Source organism: Sceloporus occidentalis, unplaced genomic scaffold, assembly GCF_023333645.1.
Source record: "Sceloporus occidentalis isolate IW3139 unplaced genomic scaffold, rSceOcc1.0.p SCAF_4, whole genome shotgun sequence".
In the NCBI taxonomy this organism is placed as follows: domain Eukaryota; kingdom Metazoa; phylum Chordata; class Lepidosauria; order Squamata; family Phrynosomatidae; genus Sceloporus; species Sceloporus occidentalis.
Genome location: NW_028316984.1, coordinates 52,144,012 through 52,159,080, shown reverse-complemented (window position 1 = coordinate 52,159,080; position 15,069 = coordinate 52,144,012). Strand labels below are relative to the sequence as shown.

The 15,069-nt window shown below is 38.1% G+C and overlaps 1 protein-coding gene across 1 annotated transcript in view; it reads left to right on the top strand.

Annotated features, from left to right (window-relative positions):
- KIF5C (kinesin family member 5C) overlaps nucleotides 1-15,069 on the top strand; it is a 95,537-nt gene that overhangs the window by 24,228 nt on the left and 56,240 nt on the right. The window contains exon 2 of the mRNA XM_089520057.1: nucleotides 6,798-6,888. Within this exon, the coding sequence (XP_089376183.1) occupies nucleotides 6,798-6,888 (91 nt within the window). The remainder of the gene's footprint in view (nucleotides 1-6,797; nucleotides 6,889-15,069) is intronic.

The following is a 15,069-nucleotide window of genomic DNA, read 5'->3' as shown; positions in this document are numbered from 1 at the left end:
CCCCGAATCTGGGGTGATAAAGCTAATGCAATGCATGGCTTTGTCCACCCTAGATTTGGACTGTATTCCCTTATTGTTCAGGTTTTAAACTCCAGTGTTTCCCCCAGAGTGTGCACACCATCCCCACTGCCACCCCCCACTGTCACCTTAAAGCATTTTCCTCGTCTTCCTTGGCAGCACTGTTGCTGGCTCTCAGCCACAAGACGAGGGACCCAGATCACTTATTGGGGAGTGCTTTGTTTGCCTCGGAGTGATGGACGTGCCAGTGGAGGAAGGAAGTGGTAAATCTTTAGGCCTTGGAACTGGCCCCAAGGTTTGAACATGGCAGCAGGGGAAGCAGTGGTGGTGGATCCAGGATATTCCTCAGGGACAGTTGAGAGAAAAATTAGGTGCAGTGGTTCTGGGGCAGGAGCAGGAGTCTTTTTGGACATTTGTCCCTAGGGCAGACTAGCCCATTGTACATAAGCACACACAGTGACACCTAGAATAGAGTCCCATTTTTCCCAGTTGAAGCTTTATTGCATCAGTGCTGCAATCCAACACTGAAGGTCTGTCTTTCACCAGCCCTTCTTCACCATCCTTCCAGTGCCAATGCTGCAAAAAAGCTTTCATCTAGACAGAAGACATGAAAAACAGGTTGGGCTGGGCTTCTATACAAAGACTGTCAGAGGCTTTGTTAACAGGTATGCCTATACAAAAAAACTCTTTGGCAAGGTCCACAAATATTAGCTCCTCTTGCCTTCCCTGTTAAATCTTCCCTCACCCCCAGTGTTGTCTGGTATGAGCAGCAGACTTCTGGCAGTTCTCTTAATTACAGTGTAAACTAGTTTTCCCTTGAACCTTCTGCGTGAACTATAAGAAAGAGGTGTATGTCTTCTTTGATTTAGAAAAGCAGTAATAAGAAGCAGCAAGGGATGCTAGCCTGTGAAGCTGAAGAAACAGCAGAAAAGGACTTGTCAGAGCCAGTTGGGAGTCCCAACTAAAAGTGACTCTGTTTAACATGTTTAAAATACTACTTTTCAAAACTAGAAGTGAACATCTGTCCACTTTCAGGTTCGTGTGTGTGTGTGTGTGTGTGTGTGTGTGTGTGTAACTGGGGGTTGGTTTTGGATGCTCTTGGAAGGTCCTTTGAGGGAGAAAATTGGCCCCCGCAGTCTCTGCAATTGCCCACCATGCTCTAGTTGTTGTTTACTGTAGCAGATAAGAGCTGACAAATGCACTTGTCTGGATTCTGTTGAAAGCATGCTTCTTGCCAGCATGCAGACTAGAAATGCACACAGAAATGATTAATAGCAAAAGGTCACCCGGAAATCTCTGATTGTGCTATGGTTTTTAGTTAATACATTTTACTCTTTTTTTCTTATAAAGGCCTCGAGGACAAAAAAGGCTGGTAGCAGATAGCATTTTATGTAATGAGTTACATTTGCAAAGTAGAATGTAAGCATTCAGTAAATGAATTGTTACAGTTCATCACTGCCTCCAGGTAGGGAGCTGTGTCCAGGAGATGACACAGTTTTAATGGAAAAGTAATATGTGAAGACCCTAAAGGGAATGGTGGCTGTAGGTTAATGATGGTTGCTGTTAACTTGGTGTAGCTGCTTGAGGATTCATGCTCTGTTTTATTCTTGCAACATAAATAACCTTGATTTAGCAAGAAGATTAAAGTGCAGCATTTTTCCACAGCAAAAGCTCTCCATGAGTCAGGGAGAAATTATTTTTCTATTCCAGACCTATTTTCATTTTTTTGTTTAACAAATGTATATCTCATCTTTTATTTCATGATCTCATTTTTTTATCCAATGCTGTGGCCATTCCAGTTTATCCTCACAACAACTCAGTGGAGTAAATCAAGCTGAGAGATAGTAACTGGTCCATTATAACCCTATTTTATGGTTGAGAAGGAATTTGAACCTAATTTTAGACAGTGTTTGTTGTTTCTGATCTTACCTTGCAGGGCTGTTCTTAGAAGAATGTGGAATATATCCCATGTATGAGTTCTTAAGAGGAAGGATATCATAGGTAAAGCAAAAAAGAAAAACTGGAATAGTAATGTCTACATTTATCATCCTGAAGGTCATCTCGACTTACTTTACTTCCCATTTCATTGCTAATTTTAAACTCAACCCTTTCTCCAAAGTGCATAAAGGATGTATGTACCAGAATACCAATGGTAGCGCCTGCTAGAATAGACCCATTTCAAAGTTGAGTCAACAGATGTTCAAAAACCCATTCAGAGTTGAGTCAACATGTACAGTTGGCCCTCCTTATACATGGATTTTTTTATACATGGATTCAAGCATACACAGTTTGAAAATATTCAAAAAAAAGGATACATTTCAAGTATCACACCTTGATTTTTACATTTTATATAAGGGACACCATGTTGCTATCCCATTGTATTTAATGTGACTTGAGCATATATGGATTTGGTTATTCATGGGGGTTCCTGGAACAAAACCCCAGCGGATAACAAGGGTCCACTGTACATGTAGTTATTCCTGTCAGGCTCCATCTGCACTGCAGAAATAATGCAGTTTAATGGGGTTTGTAGTTTGTTGTGGCACCAGAGCTCTGACAGAGAAGCCTAAATATCTCACAAAAGTACAAATCCCAGAATTCAATAGCATGGAGCCATGGCAGTTAAAGCGGTGTCAAACTGCAAGATTTCTGCAGTGCAGATGCAGCCTCAGTCTCTCCTAGTTGGACCGCTAATAGGTTTCCAGCTGTGGGCTTTCCACATTCTCCTCTGAGGAGAAAGACTTATGTACATAAACCTAAAAGGTAAGATTTTAAAAAATTAGACTGAATCTGGAAGTGATTAAAGTAGCTAGTGAACTGAAAGCAACAAAACGATTGTATTTACACACTGGGGTGAACAAAGGGAGGAGAAGATTATAAAATAGAAGTGGCAGTCCTATGGTGAAAGTCAACTAACAAGGATTAGAAAATATAAAAGCAAATAATTATTACAAGAGTGGTGTCAGGTGAAAAAGAAGCACAGAATGGTTTAAAAAAACAAGCAAACCAATGACAATACCAAAATCTAGATTGCAAACCTTGATCGACATATGTGGAGAAACCTTTTGCATTTCCCTAGGATTGCAGTGAAGAAGTAACATGGTGATTCCTCTAAAAACTTTCTAAAATGAATGAGCTCATCTTTTGTTTTGAAAGAACTGACATTTTCCCAGTTCTTTTTTAAGCTGCTTGACTCATAACAATTTTCAGTTCAATATAAAAATCTATACTTTCGTCTACAGCATTGAGACTAACGTTATGATAGATGGCTTACATGGGTTTTAAAGGGCTCTTCAAGTTGTTTCTTTTTTTAGGATGCTGGATATCAAAGGATATAAAGACCATATAGAACATGATGCTTGTGTAACATAGAGCAAACTTTGTCTTGGGTGATTAATGACAGGTCAGCAATCATATACTTTCCATTTTCAGTTGTCTTAGGCATGTAAAAGTAGGCAAATGTCAAATTCTCATTGGACTATATTAGTGGTCATTGAACTAAATGCTTGTTTTGAAGGCAATATATAATAAGAATTATTGCTAAGGTAGACATGAAAGTTTTATATTATGTTAAAAAGATGGATTTACTTTCAACAAAATAGTGAAAGTGAGATGTTGTGTGTAAATGTTATGGAGAAAATAATTTCCTTAGAATTTGGATCATGCACAAATTTTGTGAGAAATCTGAGGACACTAAGGCTGCATCCGCATTGCAGAAATAATCAAATTTGACACCACATTAAATGCCATCTCTCAGTGCTATGGCATTCTGGAAACTGTAGTTTTATGAGACATTTAGCATTCTCTGTCAGAGAGTTCTGGTGCCGCAACAAACTACAATTCCCCCAATTCCATACCATTTGGCCATGGCAGTTAAAGTGGTGTCAAACTGGATTATGGAGTTTATCAGACAAGGGGAATTGGAAGTATAATCCAATGGCAATCTGAACTCAATCATGGGGTTTAACGTTATTGCGTGATAACCCACTACACACAAATTCGGGCAATGGGAAGTCAGTCCGAACGCAATTACATGGTTTCACATTATTGCGTGATAGACTGCCACACGCAAATTTGGGCAATGGCATGCTATTTTCAGGCAATGGGGAGCCATTTCTAATGCAATGCGTATTCACGTAATTGCGCGAAACTAGTGACTTTAAGTGAATGCGTTCTGGCCCCACTTTCTTTTCATTCGAATTTAAGAGAAATTCCTCCCGTTCGATAAATTCTTGTTTCTGCAGCATAGATGCAGCCTAAGTTTATAGTCTTTTTAAAACAGAAATAAGCATGAAGATGATGGAATACAAGTGGCAGACCAGCTGTTGGCATGCTCAGATGTAAATCAAAGACTGCATTGTATAACTGAAGTAGAATTTGCTTACATAGACATTAGTCTTGCAACCATTTGTAACTTCAGTAATAATAAAAGTGTCTGTTTAGGAGCTGTATAGCTCCAGTACATGAAATGTAGGCCTAAAACATATTAAAGGGGAACTTTAGACTGTGCATCTTTAGGTTTAAAAATGAATTAATTTTAATTAGTTAAAAAATTTAGCAAGCAATACTCCACTGAGATAGAGAAAGCAAGCTTCTCATAAGTAAGAGTCCTCAAGACCTGAAAAACAGGAAGCTTTCAGGTTTGGACCAAACAATTTGAGCTGGTTTAGATGAACCTAGAAATCTGTTTCCAGCCTCTCTGCTCATGTAATAATTGTTGAGTGGGAAATTAGCAGTCTGTATACTGTATGTATATATGCCTGCTGGCCAGTTCTTGCATGGCTGATTTGTATAATGAGCAAACGGTTTAGATGATATGGAAATATATTTGCCATAGAAAGACTGACTGAGACTGTTTGACTCCTTGTATCTGGTAAGGAGAAGAGTTAAGAGGTGGAAAGACTGAACAAGAGCCAGTGTAGTAGGAGAGAAAGACCAGCAAGAAAGAAAAAGAGTGGAGAGAAAAAGAAAGAAAAATAACTAGGGCAGTGATGATGAACCTTTTCGAGGCTGAGTGCCCAAACTGCAACCCAAAACCCACTTATTTATTGCAAAGTGCCATGTCCCTCTGGCTTTCTAGTAACAAACTCTGGCGCACACTGTGCTGGGATGATGGTACATGTGCCCACAGAGAGGGCTCTGAGTGCCACCTCTGGCACATGTGCCATAGGTTCGCCATCACTGAACTAGGGAGAGTAGGAAGGAATTCCCTATGCCTTTGATAGAGCGTTACCATCCAGTACATCCCAGGGACAAATCTACTCCAGGCAAACTTAGGCTGCATCAATTCTGCAGAAATCAACCAATTTGACCCCACTTTAACTGCCATGGCTCAATGATATGAAATTCTAGGAACTGTCGTTTTTGTGAGACATTTAGCCTTCTTTGTCAGAGAGCTCTGGTGCCACAACTACAGTCCCCAGAATTCCATAGCACTGAGCCATGGTGAAGTGGTGTCAAACCAGATTATTTCTGCAGTGTGGATGCAGCCTTGGTTAAGGCTAGATGGGTACCAAGGAAGAGAGAGAGTGAGAAAGATCTTATGGAAGAAAAGCATTTGAGGAAAGGATAGAGATAGAGAGCATACTGGGATGAGAGTTGGACTTACAGATGCTTTTGTGTATAAAGAATCTGGATAAAGTTGGGCACTTTGTCTGTTTTCCCCCCCTTCCCTTTAGTGAACTGTATTTTAATATTAAGCAAGGAATAGCTGCAGGGTTGGTCAGCAGGGTTAGCTTTGTCCTTGTCTGCTACCTTGAGAGTAAGGCAAAGTTCTGTGCACTCCTCCTCTGAAACAGAGCTAGGAAGGGTTGAAAGACCCATATTTCATGACTGGAGATTGTAGTACTTAGAGTCATCATTAGCATTCTGCAGAGTGAACGTTGGTTGAATCTGAATGATCAGTTCTTGTCTTAGCTATACCATATTTGTAGCTTGGATTGGGCTGTCAAGCGAACCTCCATGTTCCTAGCAGTTCTAAGGACTGGCAGGTTAGCTTCAAATATGTCCCCCCTCTGCTTAATTCCTTCCAAACTACCTAGAAGGATGTTTGTTACTGTGTTTGCAGCAAATATAACATGTACTTTGTCTCAATGCGTACTGTGAAAGAGGGATGGAGGCAGAGTGACCAGACAAGGCACCACAAACTGTAAGACATTCAAGAAAAATGTAGGACATGACCCAGTAAAAGCTAGAAACACTAAGATATAAATTCATGCTTCTTAGTCATCCATGCTCATAATGCAGGACATTTTGGAATTCCTCCTGGACAGAAGGTTGAAATGAAGGAGAGGTCCAGGAAAAGGAAGACATCTGGTCACACTGGATGGAGGTGGGCCCTTGATGATGGATTTGCTCCTTTGATGATGTCATCTCTTTAGAGGATTCTACGGGAATTTGGTTTATAGGAGAGAGATCTGAATGTTTCAACAAACTTATACTTTCAAAATTAAGATCAAGGATCTTGTATTTTTAGTTGCTAGAGAAGGTCAAGCCCTTTGAATTGCAATATTTATGTTTGAGCCTATTGTTTTCAGATTGTAGCATCATATCATGCTGAATCTGATAAGCTTTGGGGAAATGAGAATTCCATCTAATGTTGGCTAACTGCTGCACATAGGCTTGCATGTCACAGATGCAAAGCTGTGGCATATTTTATATTAACCAGCAGTCCAAATTGAGCAAGTGTGCACTTATATTGAACTGCAATGGATTTTATAAAAGCAGTTTTACTGTGTGCATGTGTTTTTCCTAAAAACATCTCTTTTTTAAACTTTCAGCAAGGAAAACCCTATGTCTTTGATAGAGTGTTACCACCCAATACATCCCAGGAACAAGTCTATAATGCTTGTGCCAAGCAAATTGTTAAAGGTAAGGAACGTTTAATTAATATGTCACACTGTGCTAGAGGGGTTGGTGTAGAGCAGAAATATCTTGATCTGAGTGGCAGGAGAGTGAAGTTTAAAGTAACAAGGTCAAACAAAGTACTTGCTTGAAATGAGCTGGCAGCTCTTTGCTGAGAAGGGGATAACAGGGTTAAATTTCAAAAGTAATTAGTGAGAACAAGGTTTCTCTATGTGACAAGTAACAGTTTCTAGCTACTACTTAAGGGCATTTCAAAACATTTTCAGGGACATTTTCAAAGGAATTTGTTTTGCTTTTATGCTTTCCTCTTAACAATTCTAAGGGGTTTTTTTTGTAAAGCAATGACAAGTAACATAAGAAATATGAGAAATAATACAATGAATAATGGCAATCAGTTATTTGTCAACCACATCTGCTAGTTTCTTAAGATGGCTGTTAACCTTATTAGAGTAACTGATAATTTCTAGATTAAAATTTTTAAATGAATAATATTATGCCTTCATATGTTCACATGGGCAACCCAGGCTTTGAGGTTTATTTGTGAAACTGTAGGTTAGAACTGGAAATATATTTTTCAAAAACCCACTCATTGTAGAGAGTGTTATTTTTATTCATTAATACCCATTTCCATTGACCTGGATGGCCAAGGGTTACCATATTGACCTTTCTGTTTTGAATTTGAGGGTTCATAGCAGAAAAGGAATGGGATGAGAAGTAGTTGGCTTTTCTCCTTGCTTTGCTAAATGTTGCATAAAATATATTTTTCTTCCTCATTCAAACATCTAAAGAGTTACAGAGCTATTTTGTAGGTGCTGATCTGTGGCACTGGGAGCAGGAGACCTTGGTAGTGGTGCTTAGCAACCTCTTCTTTAGAATATGTTACATTGATTTTTGAAGTCTCAGTAGCAGTCTCCTATAAATTACCTCCCCTGCCTTTCTCTCCTTTCTTCCACTGGCTGTTTGTTGTTAGGAGAATAAAAGGCTTTAGTCCATTTTCTGTGTAGGGAAATGGCTGTCCTATCAGCTGAATTTTGCTGACCGAATGGAATTAAGCACCATGGTTACTAGATGGTGTTGCTGGAGTGCATGGAAATAATAAACAGCCAATATAGGCAGCCTAATGAGCGTTTTTCTTTTTTACTGTAGCTGTTTACAAGGGACATCTGGAGTCTTAGATAAAGGCAAAATGATATTTTAATGATTTCCTTGGCATAAATGGTGAATAAAATATTGACTGCTTTTTTTATGCCTGACACTGTTGAATAATAAAAGGCAGGTTTTTACAGTAGAATGTAGAGATGAAAAGGGAGTATCAGAAGCTATGTACTAAGCTTTGAAAGTGTATGTATGTGTTTTCATAACACTCCAATGTTTTTATTCAGTTAAAACTCTTCTATGCTTAGGATGAGTTTTAATCTTGTATGATGATGGTAGCTATTTATTGAATAATTTATAAATTAACGTACATGACAAAGAAGAGGTGATTCCTCCCCTAAGGATGCTTGCAGTCTGCTCGCATATTTAGTCAATGAAAAATGAAACATTGTACCCCGTTTCAAATTCTCAAGGGGGCAAAACAGGGATGCCCTCTTTCTCCACTTGTCTTAATGATGGAGCCACTTGCCAGTGGGCTTAGAGCAGATCCCCCCAACCTTAAGGTCATATGTATGCAGGGCGACAAATGTGCTGAATATCTATTCACTGACGACCTTACTGTGTCATGCAGTGATTCAACAAAGGATATTCCACATGCATTGGAGATTATTATGGAATAAGGAAAGTCTCTGTGTTAAGGATTAATAGGGAAAAGAAACATACAGTGGCTTAACCTTTTACAGTCAGATAGAGAGATAAAGTTCAAATACTGGTTACAACAACATGTTTGCAATATCAGGGTATTTCTTCCTGAGCAGACTATAAATTATAATTGCTCATAAATTAAAACCAGAACTGAATTAGATACAGCAAAAATTAAAATAGTGTCAAATGTTAAAACTATCATAGTGTGGCAAAATTTCAACTGTAAAAATGTCAATCCTTCTTGAAGCCTTTTCCAAAGGATTCATGTACAGTAGTAATACAGTTACAGTACTTTGTTCTGAATTTCATTAAGAGCGGTTAAAAAAATTCAAGAGTTGAGAAAACAGTACAAATACAATACAGTGGAATAGACTGAGAATTTCCAATCTGGGTCTTTACTATTCAGCTAGCCAGGTGGAGCAAATTATTCAATTAATAGACAAAGAGCCTGTAAAAGCTTGGCTATCTTTGGAATTTGATAATATGGGATACTATACCTGAATGAACTTAGTATTCCTCCCTGATGGAAAAATCCCTTCTTTACTGGAAAATGGAAGAAATGGCAAAATAAATTAATTTCAGTCCCACCCTCTTTTAGTCCTGCTTTGAATCACACACTGTTTTTATGAAGATAAGCAAGCTTATTATGAAGACTGAAAAATTGTTGGTTTATATAGACTTTGTGATTTATATTCTGGTTCTTAAGAAACATTTACTACTACTACTGTTATTATTATTATTATCCCACTCTTTCCCCGAAACTGGGAATCAGAATGGCTTACAAGATTAAAACAATATAGTTAGAAACATAGAAAAGTGTTACATTAAAACAGAATTAAATTATTACAATATTAAAAGAGATTTCATATACAATAATAAAATATAGTTTAAAAGATTAAAGTGTTTAAAATACATTTAAAAGAATACAATACCCATCCCATTCTTTAAAAACCTTCAGTTTTAAATGCCTGTCTGAACAGGAAGGTCTTAGCTTGCTGACAGAAGGACAACAAAGAGGGAGTCATTCAGGTCTCCCTGGGAAGGGAGTTCCAGAGTCCAGGGGCAGCCACAGAAAAGGCCCTCTCTCATGTCTCCACCAACTTTGCTTGCAGTGATGGTGCAACGGAGAGAAGGGCCTCTTCTGAGGATCTCAGAGCCTGGACCGGCTCATACAGGGAGATATGGTCTGCCAAATAGCATGGACCTGAGCAATATAGGGTTTTATAGGTAATAACCAGTACTTTGAACATTAATCAGCTAAAGGCTCAAATAGTGAATAGATCAAATCAATGCCTGCAGATACTTCAGACTGCCCACTTCTCTGCCCATTTGCAACTGTTATTCTGCCTTCAAAACATTGACTTCTTTATCATTGGTGATTACCAACTCCCTGGGTCAAGATCAAGTTATACAGTTGACCCAGACACACACACACACACACACACACACACACACATACACACGGATGAAAAAAAACCATGGGATCTCAAGTCCCGTGGTTTTCAATACTGGTGTATGTGCACATGGCCACTCTGCCATGGTACACACAGCCATTAAGGACAATAGGGATTGCTGTTACATTAAAATGGTCTGCCCCCCCAAAACTAATGATCCCAAACCCCTTGAATTTGCCATTTTATATTCCCTGTAACAGCACCTGAACTGTGAAACTCCTTACCCAAGGAAGGTAGTCTGGCCCCCTCTCTTTTAAGCTTCTGGAGAATAGCCAAAAAAGCACTGTTCCACATGGCGTTCAAGTTAGAAATTGCTGTTATCACTGTTTCAAAATTGGATTCTAGGATTGTTTTCAGACACCTTTTAGGAGTTTTTAAAGACTGTTTTAAAGTATTTTAAAAAAATGTTCTTATCTTTGTATTGTTTTAATTGTTGTTGTTTTTATTTGTTCATCACCTTGGGAGCTCTTGTGGGCTGGAAAGCAATACTGAAATACTTAAAACAAATAAATAAATGGCAAGAAATGATCAAACTCAGAATTCATTTCATGAAATATGAGTTACCTTTTAGTTCTTAGGTTAATAGCAATAATTCTTCATCTATGCATAACAAATTATACACTGGCCTATCATCATGTTTTTTCTTTCCTGCAGAAGATTTTTACCATTTTTTCTTTGTTTCATTGATAGTGTTTTGTCACTCCTTTTGTGATTTTGATTGCATTGTATTATTATCTCCTGTATTTGTTTCTAATATGAAAGGGGAGAAATGCCTACACTGCTTCCATGATTTACTTCTCCCTTTACCTAGTTTAGAACTGTCTGTGAATAAAAAAGAACATTTCAAATCTTTTGCTACAGCAATTGAGTAGTAAAATTCAATGTTTGAGAATACCTTAGAGCAGAAGTAGGGAGGTTTTGTGGCCAAAGGGTCAAATTCCAATTTGGGAAGGATTTGTGGCCCACACAGAGTAGGGCCAAGGACATGGAGGGATGGATAGGACCAAGTAGGTAGGACAGATGCTTTTATGATGAATTTCAACAGCTTCCTGCAAAAGATAGGAAGTGCAGCTAAGAAATATGGATATCTGCTCAGGCCCAATGCAGCAATTGTATGCATATCACTGCTCAGTTTAAACACACTCTTCTTTCTGATCAGTGATCATCTGAAAAATGCAGCATAAGAAATCAGAGATGCAAGTAAAAGAAATTGGTCAGCTGCATGGAAAATCCTTGTTGGCTGCATCTATCTTTTAGTTTTCCTATCCCTTCCTTAGAGTGAAAATTTCATAACTGAGCCTAAAGATGAATGCCATAATGCTCATAATGGACTCATAATGCTTGACCTCATCCAGAGGAAGAATCAGTGGTCAGCAGCCATTTGTCTAGGCATTCTGGAAAAGTCTGACATGTGGTCAACTTCTTTTTAAGTGACCGAACCAGCCTTTTCTCTACTTTCCATATTTGCTTCTGAGTGGTGGGTTCATTCTTGAACCATGAGACTCTGGGGAGCTGGTGCAAGCAAGTGTTGACTGTATCATAGATAGCTTGCTACAAACTGTTTTGAGTTTTGTTTTTGGGAAGTAAGCTGGGATATAAACCAAACAGATAAATAAGGGTTCAGCTCATGCAAAAGAGCCAGGTATTATTTAAAATTTTGTGAACCGCATTGCGTCCTTTTTTTGGGAGAAGGATGGCGTAAAAATAAATAAATAAATAATTTTAAAAATCATATTCTCATATACTGAGACCATAGCCTTGGAAACCTTCCTTTTTTGAACTGTATCTCCCATAACCCTGCAATCAGCATGGCCATTGTGTTTTGAATATCCATTGGGCAGACTACATTCTAACTGGTTTTGTAGCTTACAATGTGATTTCTTCTAGGCTACATAACTTCCCTCTAACCACTATAGTTAGTCTACTTTTTCTTTAACACTTATTAGCTGCTATTTTTCAGTGACTGATGGATGCCCCTGTGATGCCATTCTTAATTTGGGCCATTGGTGTTCTCTACATCAATATTTTGGTGCCACGTTCTTGCTGTAGTTTTTCGCCTACATTTCTGTTCGGTGAGCATTTTGAGTGCTTTAGTTTCCCTTGATGTGGCACAACATTTGCATAATGAGAGTAGAGATATTTCAAAACTAACAGTATAATCCTAAGCATGTTTACTTTTAATTGAGAAAGGCTTACTCCCTAGTAAGTGTGTTTGTAAATGGACTAGAGAAGAAATGGGGATGAGGAAAGAACAGTAACCTGCAACTGAAAAAGTAGCTGCCATTCTCACTGTTAGCGCTGAATACCCAACACCTGTCGAGTCTTCTTATTTTTCCTCTACTAATCTTTTCTTTGATGTTCCTGAAGCTTTTATTAGTTTCGCTAAGCCCTTTCTTCTTGGCTGCATTCATTCTCTTAGGGCTAGGGTGACTGTGTTTGGAGGAATAAAAGGATAGCAGCTGCTATTGTCAGGAGAGCAGTTCTTTAATGCCTGCTATATAAAATCTGAATATGTAACTGGAAGTTTTTTGGGGAAACTGTGAAATATTTTAGGGCAGTAACTGTTTTAATGTGCTCCTGGTTCGCTAAGAGAGTGAAGGAAAACATAATTTTGATAACATGAAAAAAACTCATACAAATGTTGAAGACAATGTTTTAAGTTTTTACTTTGAAAAAAGAGGTATCTGTCTTTGGGTGTGTCCCCCAAGTTCTTTATATTTTGGAGATCTCATCTCATTGGATGTGAGGACATTTTAGGTTCAGGAAAAGTCAAGGCCAGTGGAAAAATAGGAAGTAGGATACAAGGGGACTGGGCAATAGGTCTAATTAATGGAAGCCAAGTAAAGAAATTGGCCCAATTGGAAGAACTGTTTGAATGCCTGGAAGTAAGTGCCAGTCAAACCTAGGAAAGTACATTTTGATATGCTATGCAAATGTTTTTAATTTAAACCAGTGATGAGTACAGAATATCGAGGTGAGCTTGTTTCCAGAGCCATATTGTCACTGTTCTTGTCAGTGTAAAGATGCATAAATTTGGAAGGAACAGGAGCATGTTAAAAGAACCACCAGGTTGGTCTGCGTCTGGCTCATTGGAAGTTCCCTCCCTATATTGCTTTTGTGTTCCCATATTTATAAGGGTGGCATTAAATGGAAAGGGGGACAACCATGTAGCATAAGAATCTGGCTCTTTCTGTGTGTATGCATCTGTGTCTAGGGGGGTTATGTGGGAGCAACAGATAGCCCATGTTTATGTAAAATTGTCTGTCTGTGTTGTGTTTTAGGACACTCCAGTCAGCACTATTCCTCTGGACAGCTCCATGGATGCAAGGGAATTCCCCTTTAAGCAATCCAAACCAGTGTAGTTAACACTTTGACAGGTTTTCTGTTTTCTTCCCTTTGTGAAATACATCCAGCTGTCACCTTTGTCCAAAACTTGGAATGATTAACAATATCTTTTGTTTTAGAGAAGGCTAATGACATTACTGGTTAAGCGTATTCGCAAGCTATACGTTAAAAATGTACAGAGCAACTTAGTGTTCTTAAAATTTGGTTTGTGAACTCCCTTAAGTTTATACAATGTGCATGTTACCCAAAGTCACTGAAACTAAGTTAAAATGGATTTCTCAGGTGTTAAAGTCTTTAGCAGTATAATATTCTTGTAAACTTTCTGTGGGTTTTTCTGGACAGTGCAACTTGTGAATTAACACCTAGTTGTCAGCTCTGTTGGTTACATAGAAATAATCAAGCTGAAAGGGAAAGTATCAGACACTTACAATCCATCAGATAACAACAGCACTGTGTTGAGACAAGAAATAAATCCCCAATCATGGTCTTGCCCATTTGAAAGGCTTTCAGGATATTGTGGTATGAGCTAATGTATTTTTCTTCAACATGAGATAGGAACTTGGTCAAGTTAAAACCAACAGCCCTTCTTGGGAATTGGCAAAACATACAGCCCTGATTCCTTTCATAACCAGTCTGTAATAATGGATGATCAGAGGTTTATATGGTTGTGTAGACAACATTCTTGATCAGTTTTATGTACTCAAGGGAATGCTGCTTTTTAAATATAGAAAATGAGAGTATGATACTCTGTTCCTTAAGAACCTGCTCTGTTATATCAAACAGGAAGATGGCTTGGCTTTTAAAAAAAGAACACCTTTTAAGGATAAAATGGTTGAAGTTTTTCTATTCTTTTGGGTTTTTTTTAAAAGCACATTTAAAAAGTCTTTTTCAATCCTTTTCCTGTGCTAGATTGAAACAATTCGCTTCACTTCTTGCATTCTTTGTTGTATTAAAAACAAAATAAAACCCTCAAACCATTACATCCTTAAAAAAGAAGAGCTTGCAACCACTCTTCACATAGGTGAAAATTTCTTACACCTTTCACAGTTCCATTGTCAACTTTTTTTTCTCACTCATGAGCAATGGTTAAAAAAAGAGCTATGTCCAGGAGGAATTCTCAAGCTGCTTGGCTTCAAATGAGGAGTAGTCTTCAGTCCATCTTTTTTCAAGAATACAACTGTCTTTTTCTTTAAACAAGAAGACAAGAGACATATAAAACAACGTGAACTGGAGAAAAAGTAATAGATAAACATCAAATTAGGTGCCCATTAATTTCCCTTGAAAATGGGATAGTCCAAGGTGCTTATAATACTTTCCTTAACCTTCGAGACTGAGTACACTGCATGCTATCCCGTATCCATTACTTCATAAGAGTAATAGGAAGGAATAAATGATGTTATTATCTAAATTAGATCTAGCTTTCTAGAAATCCAGTCTCTTTATGTTATCCTAGCAACATGACAATCTGCGCATTTTCTACCAGACTTTCATTTCATTTCCCAATTTCCTCAATTCCCCCCTCTTTTCCTTCCTGACTAGAAAATGACTAATACATGTGTTATTTTTTTTTTCTGGATGATTTTTAGTA